This window comes from Gallinula chloropus (genome assembly GCF_964237585.1).
Source record: "Gallinula chloropus genome assembly, chromosome: 9".
In the NCBI taxonomy this organism is placed as follows: Eukaryota; Metazoa; Chordata; class Aves; order Gruiformes; family Rallidae; genus Gallinula; species Gallinula chloropus.
This window is the reverse complement of record NC_140094.1, coordinates 22,241,383-22,259,775: the sequence shown is the minus strand read 5'-3', so window position 1 is coordinate 22,259,775 and position 18,393 is coordinate 22,241,383. Positions and strand designations below refer to the sequence as shown.

Here is an 18,393-nt window from a genome sequence, read left to right as displayed (position 1 = left end):
GAACATTGGAGCTTTCGAGAAGTATTTCTGCTCAATGAAGAAAAGGCTTCACTGAACCCACTCAGCAGTAGTTCCCCATAACTATTTAACACAGGACTTAGTGGATCTGTGAGTAGATAACTGGTATTTCAGGTAAAGATGAGGAATTAGTTTGGATTTTATCTTGTCTTATTGAGAGAAGGTAAAGTAATAAACATCCTTATCACATGAGAAAATGAAAAGTAGAATTTAAAAAAAAAAAAAAGGAATGTTCCTCCATCACTGGAATGAAGAATGGAAAATTATCTTTTTGGGGGAGAAGAGGGAAATCTGAGCCAGAGTTATGAAAGCTTTTAAGAAGTTAACAGAACTGAAAAGGACAAAGAAAAAAATAAACACAGCTCTTTCTGGTTGTTGTCAAGAGGTGTTCCCAAGCCTAATAAGGGCAAAATATCAAAAGAGATTCCAATAAAACACATGATACCACATTGGTATTTCTGTTGGAAAGACCAAAAGTAGCTGCATGGTAATTATTTCCTGGAAAATGTTTGCATATTGTTGTTTACAAATCTGGCAACTGCTATAAAAAGCTTCATTCCTGCTGGCCACTGCAAAACCTTGTAACTGTCTGTGGAAAACCAACCTGATTCAGGATCAGTTTTCTTTCATGGACCTGAGCCTCCAGTGCTGAACTGCAAAACTTGAAGCAACCTTCCAGTACTGATAACGAAGTCAACACAGCCTACTACTCTAAACAGTGAAACCTGAAGTAAAGCTTTCCTCAAAGCTTTGTAGGGAATGTGGTATTTTTTGTTTCCGTGTATGGGAAGCTGCAAAAACAAAGTTGCTTAAATTTAGTACTACACTAACACTTGCTATCGAAGCTGAGCTCCATAGGTGATCACCAGTAGATACCTTTTAGCATCTAATTAAATGACATCAATGCTGCCATCTTCCATTTCTTTCCTGTGCTTTTTAAGTACATGGGCCAGACGTGTCCATTGAAGAGATCCAGTGGGCTGGGAACAGGTAATTAGAGGTACTTCTCTGTGGAGTGGTCATATTTATGTCTCTGGCATGGTGTATCACTCCAAAGTCTGCAATGTAGCTCTCAGTTTACAGTCATAGCAGTAGGCAGAAGGAATAGACTTCTGCTAGCAGTGTATTGGATCTGTCTTAGTTTTCCTCTTTTGTACCTGTCTCAAAGTATTTCCTCTATGCAACTAAAACCTTTAAACCGAAACTTGGGTTTCACCAATCTGTAAGTTCTGCCCCATTGAATACAGTATTTGCTAAATTACGTCTCCTGAATGGAAGAGACCACAGGTTTATTTAGATGCCATCTGCCTTTAGACTTACTACAGCTTTACTAACAAGTATGGTGGATATAGAAGCTTGAGTCTTACTAGACTCCTCGCCCTACCACTCCTCCTTCTCTGCTTTGTGGGCCTCTGTGGTATAACTGAGAGCGTCAGTAACCTACAAGCATATCGATGAAGTCCCATGGCACTGATAAGCTTTAACTTAAGTAGGTGTTACATGAGCACATCTTTTAAAAGCTTTTTCAGTGTCTGCTGTGCCCCATTACACTTCCTGTAGAGCCAATCCATAGCTTTTATCATGAGTAAATACTGAATTACAGCCCATGGCAAGCTAGGCCCTGAAAATAACTGAGCTGTGCAGAGACAACTTGTTCCTGGAACAATCGGTTCTGACACATCATGGATGAGTGTATCTTGGCTCATTATGGCGAAGCACTGAAGTTGACTTTACAAGGCAGTGTGCACACAGAACGAAGCTTAATTTAAATTCGCTCAATCCCATAATGTACTATTAGCATGAACGTGATATTCGCTTGCCAAGAGTGTGCATGCCACTTCTCTATGGGCACCCTCAAGGCATGTTTCTCAAATTGCAGAGCTTGTTATTAACTATTTTTAGATGCTTAAGCAAACGTACGAAAACTGACAAACGGTAAAAGCCTTCTGTAATGTTCTGCCGAGAGCTAAGAGCTGCTGCATGCAGCTAACACTGGGGAGTCTGAACCTCACATTACATTAAGATTTGGGCTGTGGAACCATCAAGAGAGTCTGAACATTCCAGTCCAGACCTCAAGGCCTGGGGCATGTGAAGTTTCTCTGCTGTATCCTCTATTCGGGTTGCACCTACAGCTGGCATTATCTGTGGTGGGAGATCAGATGTGGATGCAGTTAGAGGCAGCACATGCTCCGAGCAGCCTGCAATCTCAGGAGCTGAGACAGAAAAGAGAAACTTAATTAAGGGCAGTCAGTGTATTGGTTTTGCACAATGTCATCAGTTTACTGACCAGTTGCATTTTGATTTGATTTGTGCATTATTTCCTGGGGTTTCTTGGTTCTGTGGCTATTTTTAATTTCCCTTTGAACAGCTGAATACATTATTTAGTAAATATATTGCAGTTGGAATGCTCTGTCTTGTAACATTTTTTCCTAAGAATATCATTAAATTTAAATTCCTTGCATTGGCAAGTTGCCTGTCGAGCTCTCTCTGTATCTCTTCAGGCTCCCGGCTTGGCCTGCTTATCTACTGGGTCCGTTTTCCTCCCAGCCACATCTCCTTTGCGTATGGGTCAGTGAAGATGGAGGAATGTGTTGGAGAGGGTGCTGAGGGAATAGCTGACATGAAGCCCTGCCCCGCACTGAGGGAAAGGCCAGTTTAACGCGCAGGGTCCTTGCAACCAGGCACATGCTCAGAGGGCTCCTGCCGCACGCCTCGGGGCATGGCATGACGCGCAGTGGGCGTCATTGGACTGCAGAACTCCCTTTCAGTGAGGTTCCAGCATTTGGAACATGTCAGAGCAGATCTAACACATCTATTCCAAAGCTTCTGCAAAGCGGTGAGCTTCTGTCTTTAAACATGCCCAGGTTTCAACTCCGGGCCGGCTGTTTCTTGAGGATATTCATGTCTTAGGCACCCAACTGTGCGAGCAGGTGAGGGCCGATAAGTCGCTGTGGCGCGGCAGCAAAACCACGCGCAGCTCTCAGGCAGAGCGGGAAGTCCCCCTCTCGCGCGGGGCCATCACCCGCCTCTGCGTCCGCGCAGGCGCGAGGGAACCTTCTGGAAGGCGCGCGAGCTCAGGCTGCCTTTGCGCGGGCACCGTCAGGCGCCTCCTGCGGTCGCGCGGCGGCGCTCGCCTCCCCCATGGCCCAGCTCTCTGGAAGGCGGGAGGTGGCGGCGCTGCGTCGCCGCGGCCGGGCCTCAGGGGTGTCGGCAGGAGGTCAGTTGCGGGAGGTAGTCGCTTACCGTCCCGTTTTGCGTTAGAGCTGTACCAGGAGTTCTCTCCGTCGGGAATTGCCCCGTTTTGGGTTGTGCTGCGGTGATGGAGTTCAGTGCTCTCCTCTTCCCCCTGAGGGGCCTGCCGTGCCTTGCCGTGCCTTTGCTGTCTCGGCAGCAGCAGCGCCTTGTGCCAGGAGCGTGTCCTGGGCTCAGAAGAACCCGTGCTTCCTAATACTGGGATTAAAAGGCATTTGGGGCTATTGTTTGAATGCCTGTGAACCCTGGGCAAGGAGGGTATTCTCTGTGCTTGAGCTGCCCTGCAGGTGTGTTAATATTCTGTCCTGCCTCAGCCAGGGCAGAGAAGAGGCCTGAAGGCTGAAATGCTGATGCAGACCTAGTTTGAGCTCTAGCTATTGGTTATAGTGTGGTACTGTCTAAATCTGTCTCTTTTTTGCCTTAAAAGTGTGCGTGTGGGTTGCACAGTGGAAAGTTTCAAGTTTGTGCTGCACAGAGGTATTTAAGCAGGCTGATTAGGGGAATTGTGTTGATACCTAGTTACAATTTCTGTTTGATTAGGGGAATAGAAGCAACTATAAATTGATGGATGGATTGCCCATATTCCCCCACTCTTGCATTCTATTTAACTACTCTTGCATTCAATTTAAGTATGGCTTGCTATGTGAACTTGATAAATAGCACTTCAGAAAACCACCTTTTTTTTCAGATGTATGCATATTTCTCAGCACGCATGTATTGCAAAATATGTTCTGTGTGTGAATTTTAGTGTCTCAATGAGTAGAACAAGTTAACTGGAAAGCAGCTTTTTTTGGGTACTTAATAGTTTTTCTGCTGGTAGTAGCAGACTGGTTTTGTCTATCCAGAAGGATGATGGTTTCTAAACTAGTGCCCACCTGCTGGGCTTATGTCTTGGTAGAACATGTAAAAGGATTTATTTTAACTGCAATATCTGCTCTGTAATGCAGAACAGGTATAGCTCATAAGTAACCATGAGGTCTCAGTACCCTTACTGGTGAAGTGGGAGATGGTAGAACTGCTTTGTGGTCCCATTCTTGTGAGCCTGGGTCTTGTTCCTCATGAAAAAAAGGTTGAAGTTAAGTTTCAACAGAGGATATGAGAAAAACACCCAAGTCCTGAAGATTAGAGAAGCCCAGGATATCTCTGAGGTACTTAGAGCTAGTTTGGGGAGGATGTAAGAAAAGTACTGATTTTTTTTTCCCGATTTAGATACTTCTTTAGTCCATAAAATGAAAACCAAACATTGTGTGTTACCAGAATTATTTACTAAAGGCACCTCCTTTGGTTAAATCAATAGTGAGTCTGGCAGAACCTGCACAGTAGCATTAAATTTCACCGAAGTTCACTATTTAATAACTAGGGTAAGGTGAGAATTTCCACAAAGCCTTGGTTGTGCTGTGGTGGGCATGAGAATGAAAAATGAATGCATTAGCAGGACACATAAAATAGTACCTGTGTAGCAAACTGTCTTAGTAGTTGTCACACTAAAAAAAAGCCTATTTTTGAGTGGAAATGTGTCTTGCTGCCAGCTGGTTTGGAAGGTCTTCACCTAGAAGCCTTCCCTGAGGTCACATAGATGCTTTTGTAAAGTCTGGGATCAGATGACATAGTACCAAAATATGCTGCTTGTGTGGAATCAATCGCTTCACAGCTCATTGTTTAATTGACATTTTATGTCCAGTTGCCAAGCCAATAGTGTAGCTTGACCTACAACTTCAACTATAAAAACATAAGGGTTGTGGCAAAATACTGGGTAAGGGAGGGTATCAAGATACATGCAAGGTTAATAGGCAGTGGAGTACATTTTACTAGTGTGGTATCTTGTTTTATGAGGGAATTCTAAAATGTGTTTGTTCTGCTGTAATTTATGCGCAGTAAATGTACAATGCTCACATAAAATCCTAGTGGGAAATGCCTGTCATTCAATAGGGGCAGTTTAGGTAGCAGAATTTCCTGCTCTTAGACATAGGGGGGTTTTGGTTGTTTTGGGTTTTTTTTTCCCCTCCAGATATTTGACAACTGGGAACATTGCCTTTAGGTATTAGTAATTGGTATATGACAAAGCAAAGTAGTACCTTGCAGTTGCTCATCAAAAGAATTTGAATGTTGGAGCCCAAGGGGTTGTAGGGCAAGATTGGCCAAGGGCTTATAGGGCAAGATGCTCATACAGGCTGTTATTATGGGGTATATTTATACTTAAAGTGGGGTTTGGGGGTGGGTTCTTTTTTTTGGTACTGGTCAAAGCTAGTGGTGGTTTTAATATTTCTTTCTTTTTTATGAGGAAGAACAGTTCTTAGTAAGAAAGAACAAAGGCAAGTTCTGAAGTAGGAGCTGTATTTTACAGAGTAGGTAAACTCTGTTTATATACAGCACTAGCAATGGGGTAGGCTTACCTATCAAATCACACATAAAAGAAGAGAGGTTCAGGGGAAAAAAAAATGACATGTTTTCAGCATTTAATTTCTTCATCTTTCTGAAGTAGCACAAAACTTTTCTTGGGATTTAGAAGGCAAACTGAGAGTTTCAAGAACAAATATTCTAAAGGATCAACACCACATGAGAGATATTAGGAAGAAGAAGAGCACAGGAATGCGAGGCTTCAGGATACTTTGAACTAAAGGAAAATAACAGGTGATAAGGATATTTCAGAAACCCTAAATGGCCAGTTTGACATGATTTTGGGGAATAGCAAGATAAGAAAATTACACTGTGGACGTGCTGCTTGATAGCTGGTGTTGCAGGTTATAAAAATAGGACATTTTCAGACACAAAAAAGGGCAAGACAATTTCTATTGCAATGAATCACTGAAGCTGGATTATATTTATTTGAGAATTCTGAAAATAGTTATGTGTGAAGTGACTAAGCTGCTAAGAATAATGCTCAGTTTATCATTAAAACTAGCTGTTATACTTGGAGATTGAACTGCAGGAAATATCTCACCTTTTTTTAATTATTTTTAAAAAAAAAAACAACTAAGTAAAGCCCTTGGCATGATAAGCTATCTATCTTAAGGAAGTGACCAATGGAAAAATTACCTCATTGAGCGTGGCATGCATAGCTTGTGCAAAAGGGGAACTTAGGTAAAGAGATATTTGACCTCATTTAAGATCATTATGGATTTCTGAGGATTTTATCAAAAGATTGCCAGGCCCAATAGATGATGTATGCAAGAGGCAATTAGATAGCTGTGTGAGGGAAAACATTTCAGAGTTAATCCTGTGTCTGCATGGGGTGGAGGGGGACTCAACTGAAGCTGAATGTTTTTTATGTTTACAGAAAAAGAGATGCTAACTATATATATAAAATAATTACATGTATTTGTTTTGGCTTTTTGTTATGTTTTAACTGAAGAGTCAAAAATAAATTAAACAGAAAATCCTGGGAATATTGTGTTTTAGCAAGTAAGGTGTATAGCTTCTCCTTTGACAGATTAAATAGTGGGTTTCAGTTATGTTATAGGGAATGAGCTGAAGCTTGGTGAAGTGAGTTTCAGCTACAACTGTGTAACAGTGCTACTCTTGGTTGGAAAGAAACGGAAGGTATTGTTAGTTCACTCGGCAAATGGGGTAATGAACTGTGTGACAGATGGTTTGAAATAGAAAGTCTAAACAAGTGTGTTAACAAACTTGAGAGTGTAAGATAATGTGGAATGCTAGGCTGTGTCTGTTTAAGTAACAGATTTTCACAGAAGAAGATAAGATTTCATTCTGGTTCTTTCAGCAGAGATCACGAGGCTTTGAATAATGATGTGTTTTATATATATGTAATAACCTAAGAGTTGTGGTGTTCTTAACTTTCTCTGGAACTGTGAGATAGACACACAAGTGCAACTTGTAAAAATTAAGATAAAAAATAATTAAAAAAAAATCTGCATCTAGCTTGTTTTAGGTGTTCTTAATGCTAAATGTTAATATGCTGATTTGATGTGAACTGACTCGTGACTATATGTGAGCCTACTTCAATGCACATCTTTCTGATTTTGCTGACACTTAGGATTTATGGAATCATAACATGTTACGCTTTAAGAAAATGAAACTTGCAAAGTTGTTATTAAACTAAAAATACTGTTGGTCAGTGAGGAAAATATCTGTCAGTAATAACTGAGATGCTGTTTAAATTTTCATAAGGTATGTGGGAGAGCTTACCTTAGATTTGGTTTGTTAATTGCCATTCATTTGATTGTTGTTCACATTGCATTCAGTTTGCCTATTTGTTTCTTTATTTCAGATCCTAGTGTTAGTTTAAGGGGCTTTTCCTTTTTTATTTTTTTAATTACTGCAGTGGTCTTTATAATGGGGCTTTTGTCTCTTTCTGCAGTGAAGGGAAGTCAGAAGTGTGAGCTGAATTGCCGTGCAATAGGCTACCGGTTCTATGTGAGACAAGCTGAAAAGGTGATAGATGGAACACCTTGTGACCAAAACGGAACTTCAATCTGTGTGGCAGGGCAGTGCAAGGTAAGCTACTATCTCTAGCAAGTCTGCCTGTAGACTGTGGCCTATTTAATTTCTGTAAGGGGTTGATGCAACTGTGCCTGTGAAATGGTGTCAGAAACAAACTATGGAATGCTGAAAGGCTGGATTCAGAAAGTGTTCTGGCCACAACTGAGGTGACCTCCAGTGAGCATTTTCCACATACTCGGCTTTCAGTGGAAGAGATTCTGTGAAAGAACAACAAGATTGAAGCTTAAATAAGAGAGAAATTTAATGTTTTTGTTAGATTCACTTTTAAAGCAGAGATATTTTTCCCCTCTACAGCATAATGATTTATTCATTTCTGTGTTTATTTCAATTGCTTTTTAGCTGGTGTTAGTGTAACTTTAGTGATTGCTCCATGTTTGCCATTTTTAAGACTTAGCTCTTACTGGGTGTCCATTTACTCATCAGTGATGTTCTCTTAGAAAATACTTGAGTGATGGTTATTTTTCAAGGGTTTGGAATGAGCTAGTGTTAACTTTTTGCAGTCTGCTGTGAAAATTCCCTTTTTAATGAATAAATACACAGCTTTCTGCAAGGTGGTATCAATATAAACAAAATGTTACAGTTTACAGAGAGGGGAAAAAAGTTGTACTCTTTCAAGTAAGGTTTGTGAAAATAAGTAAATTTTCTAGCAAGGGGCGTTTGATGCTTGGCTGATGTTCTCCATTCTTTGGTGAAAGAAGTAGAAGTGGGTCAGATGTGACTCATGAGCTCAAATAGTGGAAGGTCAAGTTCAGTTTAAATAGTTGGTTTGCCAGAGGAAATCACTTGTGAATATAACCTTTTCCTCTGCATGTCCAGATTCTTCTTACTTGGGCACATCTGGACAATGCCACATGTTTTTGTTCTGTATTCCTCAGTGCGTGCAAAGCCATAGCTTGAAATTTCATTTGTAGATAATAGGGCTGTGTGAGGTTGGTTGTTCTTTAAGGCTTTCCTTGGTCACAAACTAATTCAGAAAGGGCCAGGCATTTAACTACAGTTTCCCAGTGCTGTGCAATTGTAAAAGTGCATACTGGTACATTTTTTACAGAGTTCTGGGAGAGAAAGAGAAGGCAGTGTTCAGCAGCCTAGTAGGAACGGGTTCTGATTTCTGAAATCACCTGATGCTTGTGTAGAATGACACTTTTCAAAGCCGTGGGTCCACAAACAATGGGTTTTGAATGCTTCCTGTGAATGTTTAACTTGGGATTCATAGAATTGTGGAATAATTCAGGTTGTAAGATACCTGGGAAGGTCATGTATTTCACCACCCTACTCAGAACAGAGCCTGCTGTCACAGGCTTTTCCAAGTTGAGTTTTGAATGTGTTCCAGTCTTTGAGCAATATCATAGTGGAATCTTTTTCCTCCTATTTAATTAAATTCCCCGTATTGCAAGCTGTGGTGGTTCTTTGGTTAGGTTTTTGGTTGTTTGGGGTTTTTTTTTTTCTCTTTTTTTCCTGTGGTGTTGAAAATGTACCTAAAAAATCACAGTCTTTCTGTGTATTTAAACTGTTCTTCAGCGATGCTCACTTAATGCTCAGTGATGTAGTCTATAATTTTTTACAAAGTTAAATAGAACTGGTTCTCTACTGCTGCTCAGTTCCTTATAAGCTATAAATTACTGTGAGAAAGCCAAGATAAAGCAGGTAAAACCACTTTGTGTGCTTTGTAGTGGTCCTCACTACCACGAGTACCACCAGTGTTAGAAGTTGAGGGAGTGCACAGTGGTATTAACTGCACTTGTGTGGAAGGCTGAACATTGGAGGTTGTGGGAAGCACATCTAGCTACGGTATTAAAAGGTTTGTATTTTTCTTCTGAAGAACAACTTAATTTGGACGTTTCTAGTTTCTTTTGATCTGTAGCAATAAATTCCTTATTTATTGCTTGCAACCTCAATGAAATTTTAAGGGGGATGTCAGCTGAAAGAGTGTGCACTGAAATTTTGTGTGGCTAAACCACACTCCACATTTCCAAGTTTTGAGTTAATGTTTGAGGAGGTATTCAAAGATGCTCTATTTTCCTTTAATTTGACATGTATCTTACAGCTTCACAGTGTTTGGTGAATAACTGCCTTTATTGACTCAGGTTTTTCATGTGATTTCCGTGGTTCAATCTTACAGATTTTTGGTGAAACTTTACCTCTATATAGTCAGTAACGTGTTTGAGAGAAGGTGATAATGGTGTGTTGGGTGAGATAAGCTTCATTGCTCTTCTTAAAAATACTTTATATTTCAGGATAGATTTGTGTCTATTAAAAAGGCTTACTTTGTTTCTTTTCTGTCTGCTCTACTTGAAAAAACTCACATTGCCTATGACTTCAGGATGAATAAATCTGATACACAAGCAGATACTAAGTTGCATGTGATGCTTCTCTCCTTGGACTCTGAGACTTTGTGTCCCACTGCCATAGGGAGCAAAACTACTAAAGATAAATAAAATAACTTTTCTAACAGTGGCATTATACACTGTGGATTGAACAAGGATGTAGCTGAAGGATGTAATAATTAGAGAATCAAATAATTTAAATTTTATACTGTCAGATGCTTGAGAGAATATTTTTCTTAGAAATCTCCAGCATTTGCAGTTAACTGAAACTGTTTCTCAAATAATGAAGCTCGTTCAAATCTTTGTAAGAGGAAGCTATTCCTTAACTGCACAGAATTTTAATTTTTGTTAAACTAGGTAATTTAAGTTAAGCACTTAACAAATCTATGGTCTCTATCACCCTCTGTCGGACGTTTTGCTAAATTACCAGACCAGTAACGTCTTGGTGTTAAAAAGTTACTTGTTTTGTTCCCAGGACGATTTTTCTGGTTAGAAACAGAAAGATTATTCTTAGAAACAAAAGATGGAAAGTGTTGCTATAATAAAAATAATAAAAATTACATAGAAACCGAATAAATAATATGATAGACACAGGTTTGTCTTCCTCTGAAATAAAATTTAAACATGTAAAGCAAGTTATATCTCATGTCATTCTTTTTGGCAATTTAATATGCTATGTAAGGCAACCAAAAGTAGTATTATCAAAATGCAGTCATACCTGAAAGTATATTAAAGAGAAGCTTTATCTTAACATCAAAACCAGAATACCTCAACTTTCTCCTTTTTGAGTTGTTAACCAGTTTAAGATAGAATAGCATTTTAAAGCTGAATTTTTGTTTAACCTTATCAGTGAAGGTAAACTGTAGTGTAAGAGAAGATTTTTAAAAGCAGCACTAAGTGCAAAAGTCCTTAAAGCCTGGTTGGTGTGGCCATTCCAGTATCACACATAGAGGTTAGAACCACAGTATATTTCTGAGCACCTCTGAACAGCATCCCAGTAACCATAACTCTGAATTCTAACGAAATGAAACCTTTTTGAAGCATTTAAAAATAAAGCTAGGTGAAATAGGAAGACTCTGGTAGTGTTCTAGCTATGTAGAAGAAAGCAGTATAACAAAGATCTTGATAATCAGTGTTACTGTTTCTGTGTAAAATTGTTTTTCTGCACGTTTGACCAGTGTTCTTCCTGATAAATTTTGGAGGGCACACTAACTTTTTCATTGGCAGCCCTGTTGAGTTCCACTTTTGTTTCAGTTTTTTTATTTAGTGCAACAGCTGGCTATTGCTAATATATATGCTTTGAATATGTTCCAATACTGTTGAGTATGTGCAATTAGTTTTAAAACATTTGCTACCCTTCTGACTCTAAATTTTCACCGTGCTGTTAAGTTAGATAGTGCCTGAGGGTGGGGCTGTAACCAGAAGTGTGTGTTTGCTTGTTTTGAGATTTTTTTTTTCTACTTGTTTTAAGGCACGGCATCCTTTTATTTCTTCTGAACCCAGTGGGATGATCCTGTTTAGTAACTTTTAAGTTTATAAGAAAAATGCAAGTAGAATATTGATGAGGTTTTAATAAATAAAGCAAGGTATGAAGAAAGAGTACCCAGTAATTTTGGGCTCAAACATGGTTTGCTAAATGTACTTGTAGGGAAGTATGTTGCATACGTTTTTTGCATGCATATAGGACACTGCTGCTAGAAGTCTTTCCCAAGTACTCGGCAGGTCTGAGGACTGGACTCACCGTAGCTTTGGAGACAGAAGAAAGGCTGTTTGTGAGCTGGGAAGCCAGTCGGCTTTGCAGAGGCACTACTTGCCACGCAGTGGCGCACTTTACAAAAGTATTATTTAGCGTTTCACATAAAACTTCATTTGGACAGGAGCAGTGGAAGTCTTTAACTCTACCTGAACCAACTAATTTCTCTCTCTTTATATTACATTTCTCTTGCATTGTAGTTCATTTTCAACTTCTTGATAACTTCTAAAGTTAACTGAAAATATTTAAGCAGTTTTAAAATGCACACAGTGAGTAACTTATAGTAAAGGTTTTATTTGGCTTTAAAAGAGCCCACCCAAAAACATCAAATGGTGGAATCCTTGCAAACTTCATAGAGAGGTGACTTAAGACCCTATAGGAAGCATAACCAAGCATGCTAGATCTGCATCAGAAAAACATGAGGGGACAAGGATCTCCCATTTGGAACTCTGCTAACGTGCAGAAACTAATCCAGGTAGCAGAGCTTTAGGTACCACTATTGTTTTATGTACCAAATAAAGCATTGGTCTCTGCTCAGTGGCAGGCTCTGACCATCAGTACTTGGGTATTTGCCCAACTAGCATGAGGGTGAGTGAAGATTGGTGCCGAGTATTGTTTGTGTGTATGAGGAGGACCAATGCAGTGCACTAGTTAATTGACCTTATCCTAAAAGCGAGCCTCAATAATAGTGCATTACTAATGTTGTTTTACCATGGGAGCCACTGTGTTTAAGAAGTTGAATGCTATATAGAGAATGGTCACCAAGGCTTTGCCCAGGATACACTGCACACAATATATGCTCTATGGAAGTGGAGAATTAGCTTATGGAGCTTAATAGCATTCAGATGCTGAAATGCATTTCAGGATGAAAGGGAAATCAAATCTCTAGTTTCTTAATATTTAGGGCTTGCTTTTTTTTTTTCCTTTTTTTGCCCCCCCGACCCTTTTGTTTGTTTGTTTGCTGTAGCTTTGACTTTCTCATTTAAAGTTTCTTTTTTTCCACTTTAAGCTGTTGATAGTAACTTTAAGTGCCTTTCTGAGGTTTATGACTGGGAGTGTATGCTGTGTAGTGTCTGCTGTGAGAGAGATGAACTGAATGTGTTGAGTGCACAGTACAAACAGCAGTTCATGCAATTGAGTAATCCTCCCAAGAGAGTCATGTTCTGCACCGAACATGCTTTCAAAGAAACAAAGTGAAGTCCTGTAATATAGTAGTATTCTATCAAAGGATGCAGAGTATTTATTGACAAACATTCAGTAGCACACCAGTTCCTTCAACGTGGTTAGTCATAAACCTGAGCTCTTGATCACAGGTTCTGCTGGATTAGCGCAGTGATGTGATAGTGAACTATAGACAAGAAAAAAGGAGTATGGATAAAAATACAAAATAAATGTGATCTCAGAACCTTTTTCTTGATCACTTCCTAGAGTATTCATGAATGTATTCTAACAAAACAAGCTATGATAACCTACAGTAAGATAGCTTGCAGCATGGTACTGCGTTCATTAGAGACAAACTGGTGAAGAACTTGGGTACTGTGTAGAGTGTTTGAGGTGGAAGTGCTTACTCTTACACAGGGATTACTAATTTATAGGTAATGCCTTTTAAGTAACCAGGAGAACCAAATCTGTTTTGTGTTACATTACAGCAGTTCAAAGAGGGGAAAAAAAAAAAGAAAGAGATTTCAACCAGTTGAAATTTATTCAAGGGAGATGGAAAAGTGATTGTAAAAGAGAATCATGTGCAAGACCCCTCTTCTGAGGTTAAATAGCAAAAGGAAATAAAGTAATTTAGGTTTTATTGGAGGAAAACAGAACTGCAGCAGAAATAATGTTCCAAAACTCAGATGTAAGGGATCTGTTTAACACCTGGAAAAGTAAGCAATGGGCGGAATGTTATTGAGGAAGGGAATGACTGCATAAGTACTCCTTGTTCTCCTATTTATTCCTAAATTATAAATGAGAACGCAAAAAACCCCCTGCTAATCTATATTTTTAAAGAATTTTTCTCTGTTGACTGGATTGTGTTTCTTGTACTAGAGATCAGAGCTTCAAAATGTTCAAGCCATCTGACTTTCAGCATCACATTGTGGTGATTAAGCTAGGATTCCAAAAAAAGCCTTATAGGTTTCTGTCTGCAGAACATATAAATTGATTCTAGCACCTTGATTAGATGCTTAAAACTAGACGTTGTCAGTAGTCCCCCAGTAGACTGAGTGGTATTTTGGCTGTTCTCGATGTGTTATATTTATGTCGGTAGAGGCTGTGATATATCAGTCAGTTTAAGAAAGAGCTGCATCAGTTCTGTGCGCTTGTCTGAGGGAAATGCTGGGTGAGGGAGCTTTGTCACTCCAGGGTGTGTGTGATGTCATGCACAAAAATAAAAACGAAGAAACTATGTTCTCCAAGTTATTGTTGCCTGGTAATGTTTATACTAGAAGGTTGTTCCCATAAATGACCAGAAATGATTTTGTCATGAAAAACATTGGAAAAGTCAGGGGGAAAAAAAGATTCAGCTGTACATTATTAGAGCAGGTATGATGTATTTTGTGAGAATTCATTTGGTTGTGTACTTTCTTTCTGCTTGCTTGCTGAGTGTCTGTAGTAGAGCTTAACCTGGGGTTGGAATGTGTGATAAGACTACTGTAAATTGTTACAAGTAAGAAGAAGAAGAGGCAGTGTATGTATGCCAGAGGGGACTTACTAGCAGTTTGAAATGTTCACTTGGCAGATGGGGGGTCATAAACTTGGAGGGAGACTATTTATGAATGTTTCTGGGGAAAAATAAAGGCTTGCATGTGTGAAGATTTACCACATGAGTGCTAAAACAATCACTGAAAGAAAAAATGGGATTTTCATTTTCATTTTGCTTTTTTTTTGTTGCTTTCTCTGTCAGTTTGAATCCGCACTGTCTCCTGTGATGTCCTTGGTCAAGAGATCAGGTTTTTTTCTTTCTTTGTGGTTGGATAACCCTGTCCTTGTTTGTGGCTGCACTTCCTCTGTGTTAGTGCAGTATTAGCAATTATGTGGCTGACTAGTGATATTTCAGAGCTCATCCTCAAGTCAGAGTTCATAGAAATGCAATATGAAAGTGTATTTATTGCTGAAGGTTTGTTCATCCTTTCATTTATAATACTGATATAACTACTGGTGACAGGTGAATATTGGTCGTATTTTAGTTCCTGCTATTGGTGATAAAATTACTGCTAAGATGAAACTTTTATTATTTGGTCATTTCAGAAACCTTAGAATTTAGGCACTGTAAGATTATTTTTTTTGATGTTAACAATAAACTATCAGGAGCCAATAACCCAGAGGTCTTAATGAAAGGAAAAGAATGTTTAGAAAGTGATGACAGTGCAGTGTACTCTGACCTAAGCTATTTTTTTAACTAAGAAGCCAAATAGTATTTAAATGCTTACTTTTGTTATGATGATTTTGGGGAGCAAATTGAAAATACTAATAAGAACTGTAACTGAATATTCCAAAATATCTATTATTTAATCAGGAAACTAGAACAGCAGTCTTGGAAATCTGGTCTGCAGGAAATTAAGTATTTAGGCTTTGTTTTCATTTAACTACATTATAATATTACTTTAAAGCCTGGAAAGCATCCAGTATGTTTTTAGGCACTTCTGTTGAAACAAAAGTTATAATTTTGATAGACTGGGTTGGGCAAGTTTGTCACATGAGTAAATAAATCCTTGGGAGGAAGGTACATCTAGACAGTAGTTCTCTGTGTGTGTGTGTGTTTGTCTTCGTGTGCAGACACTTGCACACACACATATAGATGTACCCAGAGCAAATAGTTAAGGAGCAATTCTGTCTTAAAATATGCTTGAAGCTTTGTCTAACTGTGTTAAATAAAAACCATGTAAAAAAGATAGTGTCATCTTAGGAACACAAAGACATTAAATTTGTGGTAGTGTACGTGTAAAAGAAGAGATACTGGCAAGCAGGAAAGTTCAAGCCTTAGCAGTGCCCAATGGAGAGGAGAAGCTACTGGCCTGTGTGGAGTGGTTGGCTCCTAAGAGCCGGTGTGGATAGAGGTCCCTGGCCAGGCTGCTCTGCAGTGTATTTCCTGTGTGACCCTGGATATTCGATTTAAGCGCTTTGTCTATTAACACTGTCCACTGTGTAAGGATACCATGTCTCTGCAAGCTGGGCCCAAAAGCTCTTTTTCAGACTCCTCAGCCTTGTTCAGAAGCAATCTTTTCAACTGAGGTGGAGCCTAATAGTATTGTCCCTTTTCTCCTTTTGGTGGCTTGCTGGGAAGTGGTTCCTCTATCCACAATGTATCTTTGTCCTGACCATGCTCTTAATGCCTACATTCTCCATCTCAAAAACAGGAATAGTGTGGCACATTCTTGTTTCGTATGTTACATACAGTTTGTGGGCTTAATGGCAGTGAAATGTACATAGGGACTGGTTTAATAGCAGTGTTGTACTTCAGTGTTACAAAACATTTTTTTGTGTATTTTCTATGTGTTTTGACCATGTTGATCTGCAGGAAGTTGTGTTTTGCCCTTGAGCAGAAAAAAGGTGTGGGAACGTATTGTTAGAGCAAGAATGTGAGTCATCATCCTTTGCTGAGACCAGAGTTTCAATTTTGATGCAGAAGCACATGTTTACAAAATGTTTACAAGATACAATTTACTTCCACTGTAGTCTATGCAGTCCCCTTCAGTTTAAATTTTACACAGGTTAAGGTTTTCCCATAAGGGTTTTGAGCTTTTCTCAAAAGTTCAAAATAAAAAAGTAATCTGGATGTCGTCTGGGGCTACCTCAGTCTGTGAAATTTAATAGGATTAGATCAGAGATTGTAAAATGGCATACAGCTACATCAAAATGAGCTGCTTCAAACTTGGTTGAAATTGAATATTTAACAGAACCTGAAATAGTCTTGGACTTTGTGGCTCTGCAGTGAAACAGGGGTCTTAATATTGACAGCTCTTCCCCTTCTCTGCCTTAAAAAAAAAAAGCCATGGTATTTCACTTTTCTTGAAGTGCACAGACTAGAGGCATGTGAATTTATGGCAAGTTAACTTTTCACTTAAAGCAGTGTAAATTTTCAGCTTCCATGGTTGCTTAGAGAAGTAAAAAAACCAATCTAGATTATATTTATGTCAGCTCAGACTTTACAAAAACAGGTGAGTTCAAACACTTATTAAAAGTTCTATTGATTTGCAAGTCTGTGACCTGGTTTTGGGTCCCCCAACGTTTTGTTACTGTAACAACAGGTTTTTCACACTAGCAGAAGGAGCAGCAAAACTGGAACAAAACTGAACAAATACGTTGTTATTACATAAGATTGACATACTTAATCCTTTTTATGGCCACAACTGTCAGCAGTGACAGGAATATAATATGTTCTTGCTTATCATTAGATAATCCTATTTCTTGGAATTCTGACAATATGGTATCTTTAAACAAGAGTATTTATACCTTGCTCAACAGAAAAGTCATCAAAATGCTTCTGAGTAAGTTCCTGTTCCCTCTTAGTAACAAACAGGGACACCTGATCCGTTCAAAGTCTCTTGTAAAACCCTTCTTCAATACATGCATCAAACTTGATAGAATTTCTTTTTAAATTATGGTGCATTTAAATATATCAATAATGTCTGCTTTGTAGTTTGAGGCAGCTTAACCTAGCATATAAATACATTTCAAAAAATGAAAACTTGGCTGAGGTTAAAGTTGTACCCATAGTCAAGCAATCCTAATAGTTCACTGGCACTATTTCAATGTAGTTTGACTTGTGTGAAGTTTTAAAAAACCCTCTGTAGTGGAAACTAGAACACAAGTATGTATGCATCTCCTAGCAGGGAAAGATGACTGTGAAACAAAACCTATTTCCTTCTATACAATACAAAATGTTTGCACAGACATGGCCTTTCCCTTTCCATATTAGATCTGTGCCTGTAACTTCAATAAATGTCATTTGCCAGGACATTCACCTTACAGAAATTGTGAGTTTCACAGACTTCTTAGTTGCTGGTACTGTGCTTTGCTGATGCTATTTAAGTGTAGTCTGGCTTACTCCTCTTAAGTTCATGATGAGCTACGATGACAGAAGCAGGAGTGTGTATTTGGTTCCGATGTAAACATATCAGCAAAATACATGTGAGCAACTTGAGAAACTAGTTAGGAGGAAAATCAGTCCTCTGGTCTTTTCTGTTTTCTTTTGGGATGTGGCGAATGGTGAATTGTTTCCTTTTCAATAACTTCTTTGGACGTGGGCACATTTTTAGTGGTGGATGCCTCTCTGTTGAAGAGGACATTAGTTACTATTACTCAATGAGAAAACAGTAGTTCTAGGAGCTACCAGTAAATCTACAAAAAAAAGTAAATATGCCTTTGACTTCAATGCATGAAACTTCGCTGAGAGCTATCTGGTGTGTGCTACATGAGTTCCAAAAGAATATGTGTCATGGATGTAGGGTTTAGCATCTGCCTCAGCCTCCTGTTGCATTTGCTGCTGTTCAATTGTTTAGGGGTATTTTTATATTTTAGGGACTACATTAAGCTATTTTGATGACTACTTGAATCGTCTGGAGGGAAAAATTATATGATTTTGTCTTTTTG

At 38.9% G+C, this 18,393-nt stretch overlaps 1 protein-coding gene across 1 annotated transcript in view; it reads left to right on the top strand.

The window, feature by feature from the left end:
• The window catches only part of THSD4 (thrombospondin type 1 domain containing 4), a gene marked incomplete at its 5' end in the record, with an annotated part of 228,208 nt that overhangs the window by 83,032 nt on the left and 126,783 nt on the right, over positions 1-18,393 (top strand). The window contains one exon of the mRNA XM_084268361.1: positions 7,589-7,725. Within this exon, the coding sequence (XP_084124487.1) occupies positions 7,589-7,725 (137 nt within the window). The remainder of the gene's footprint in view (positions 1-7,588; positions 7,726-18,393) is intronic.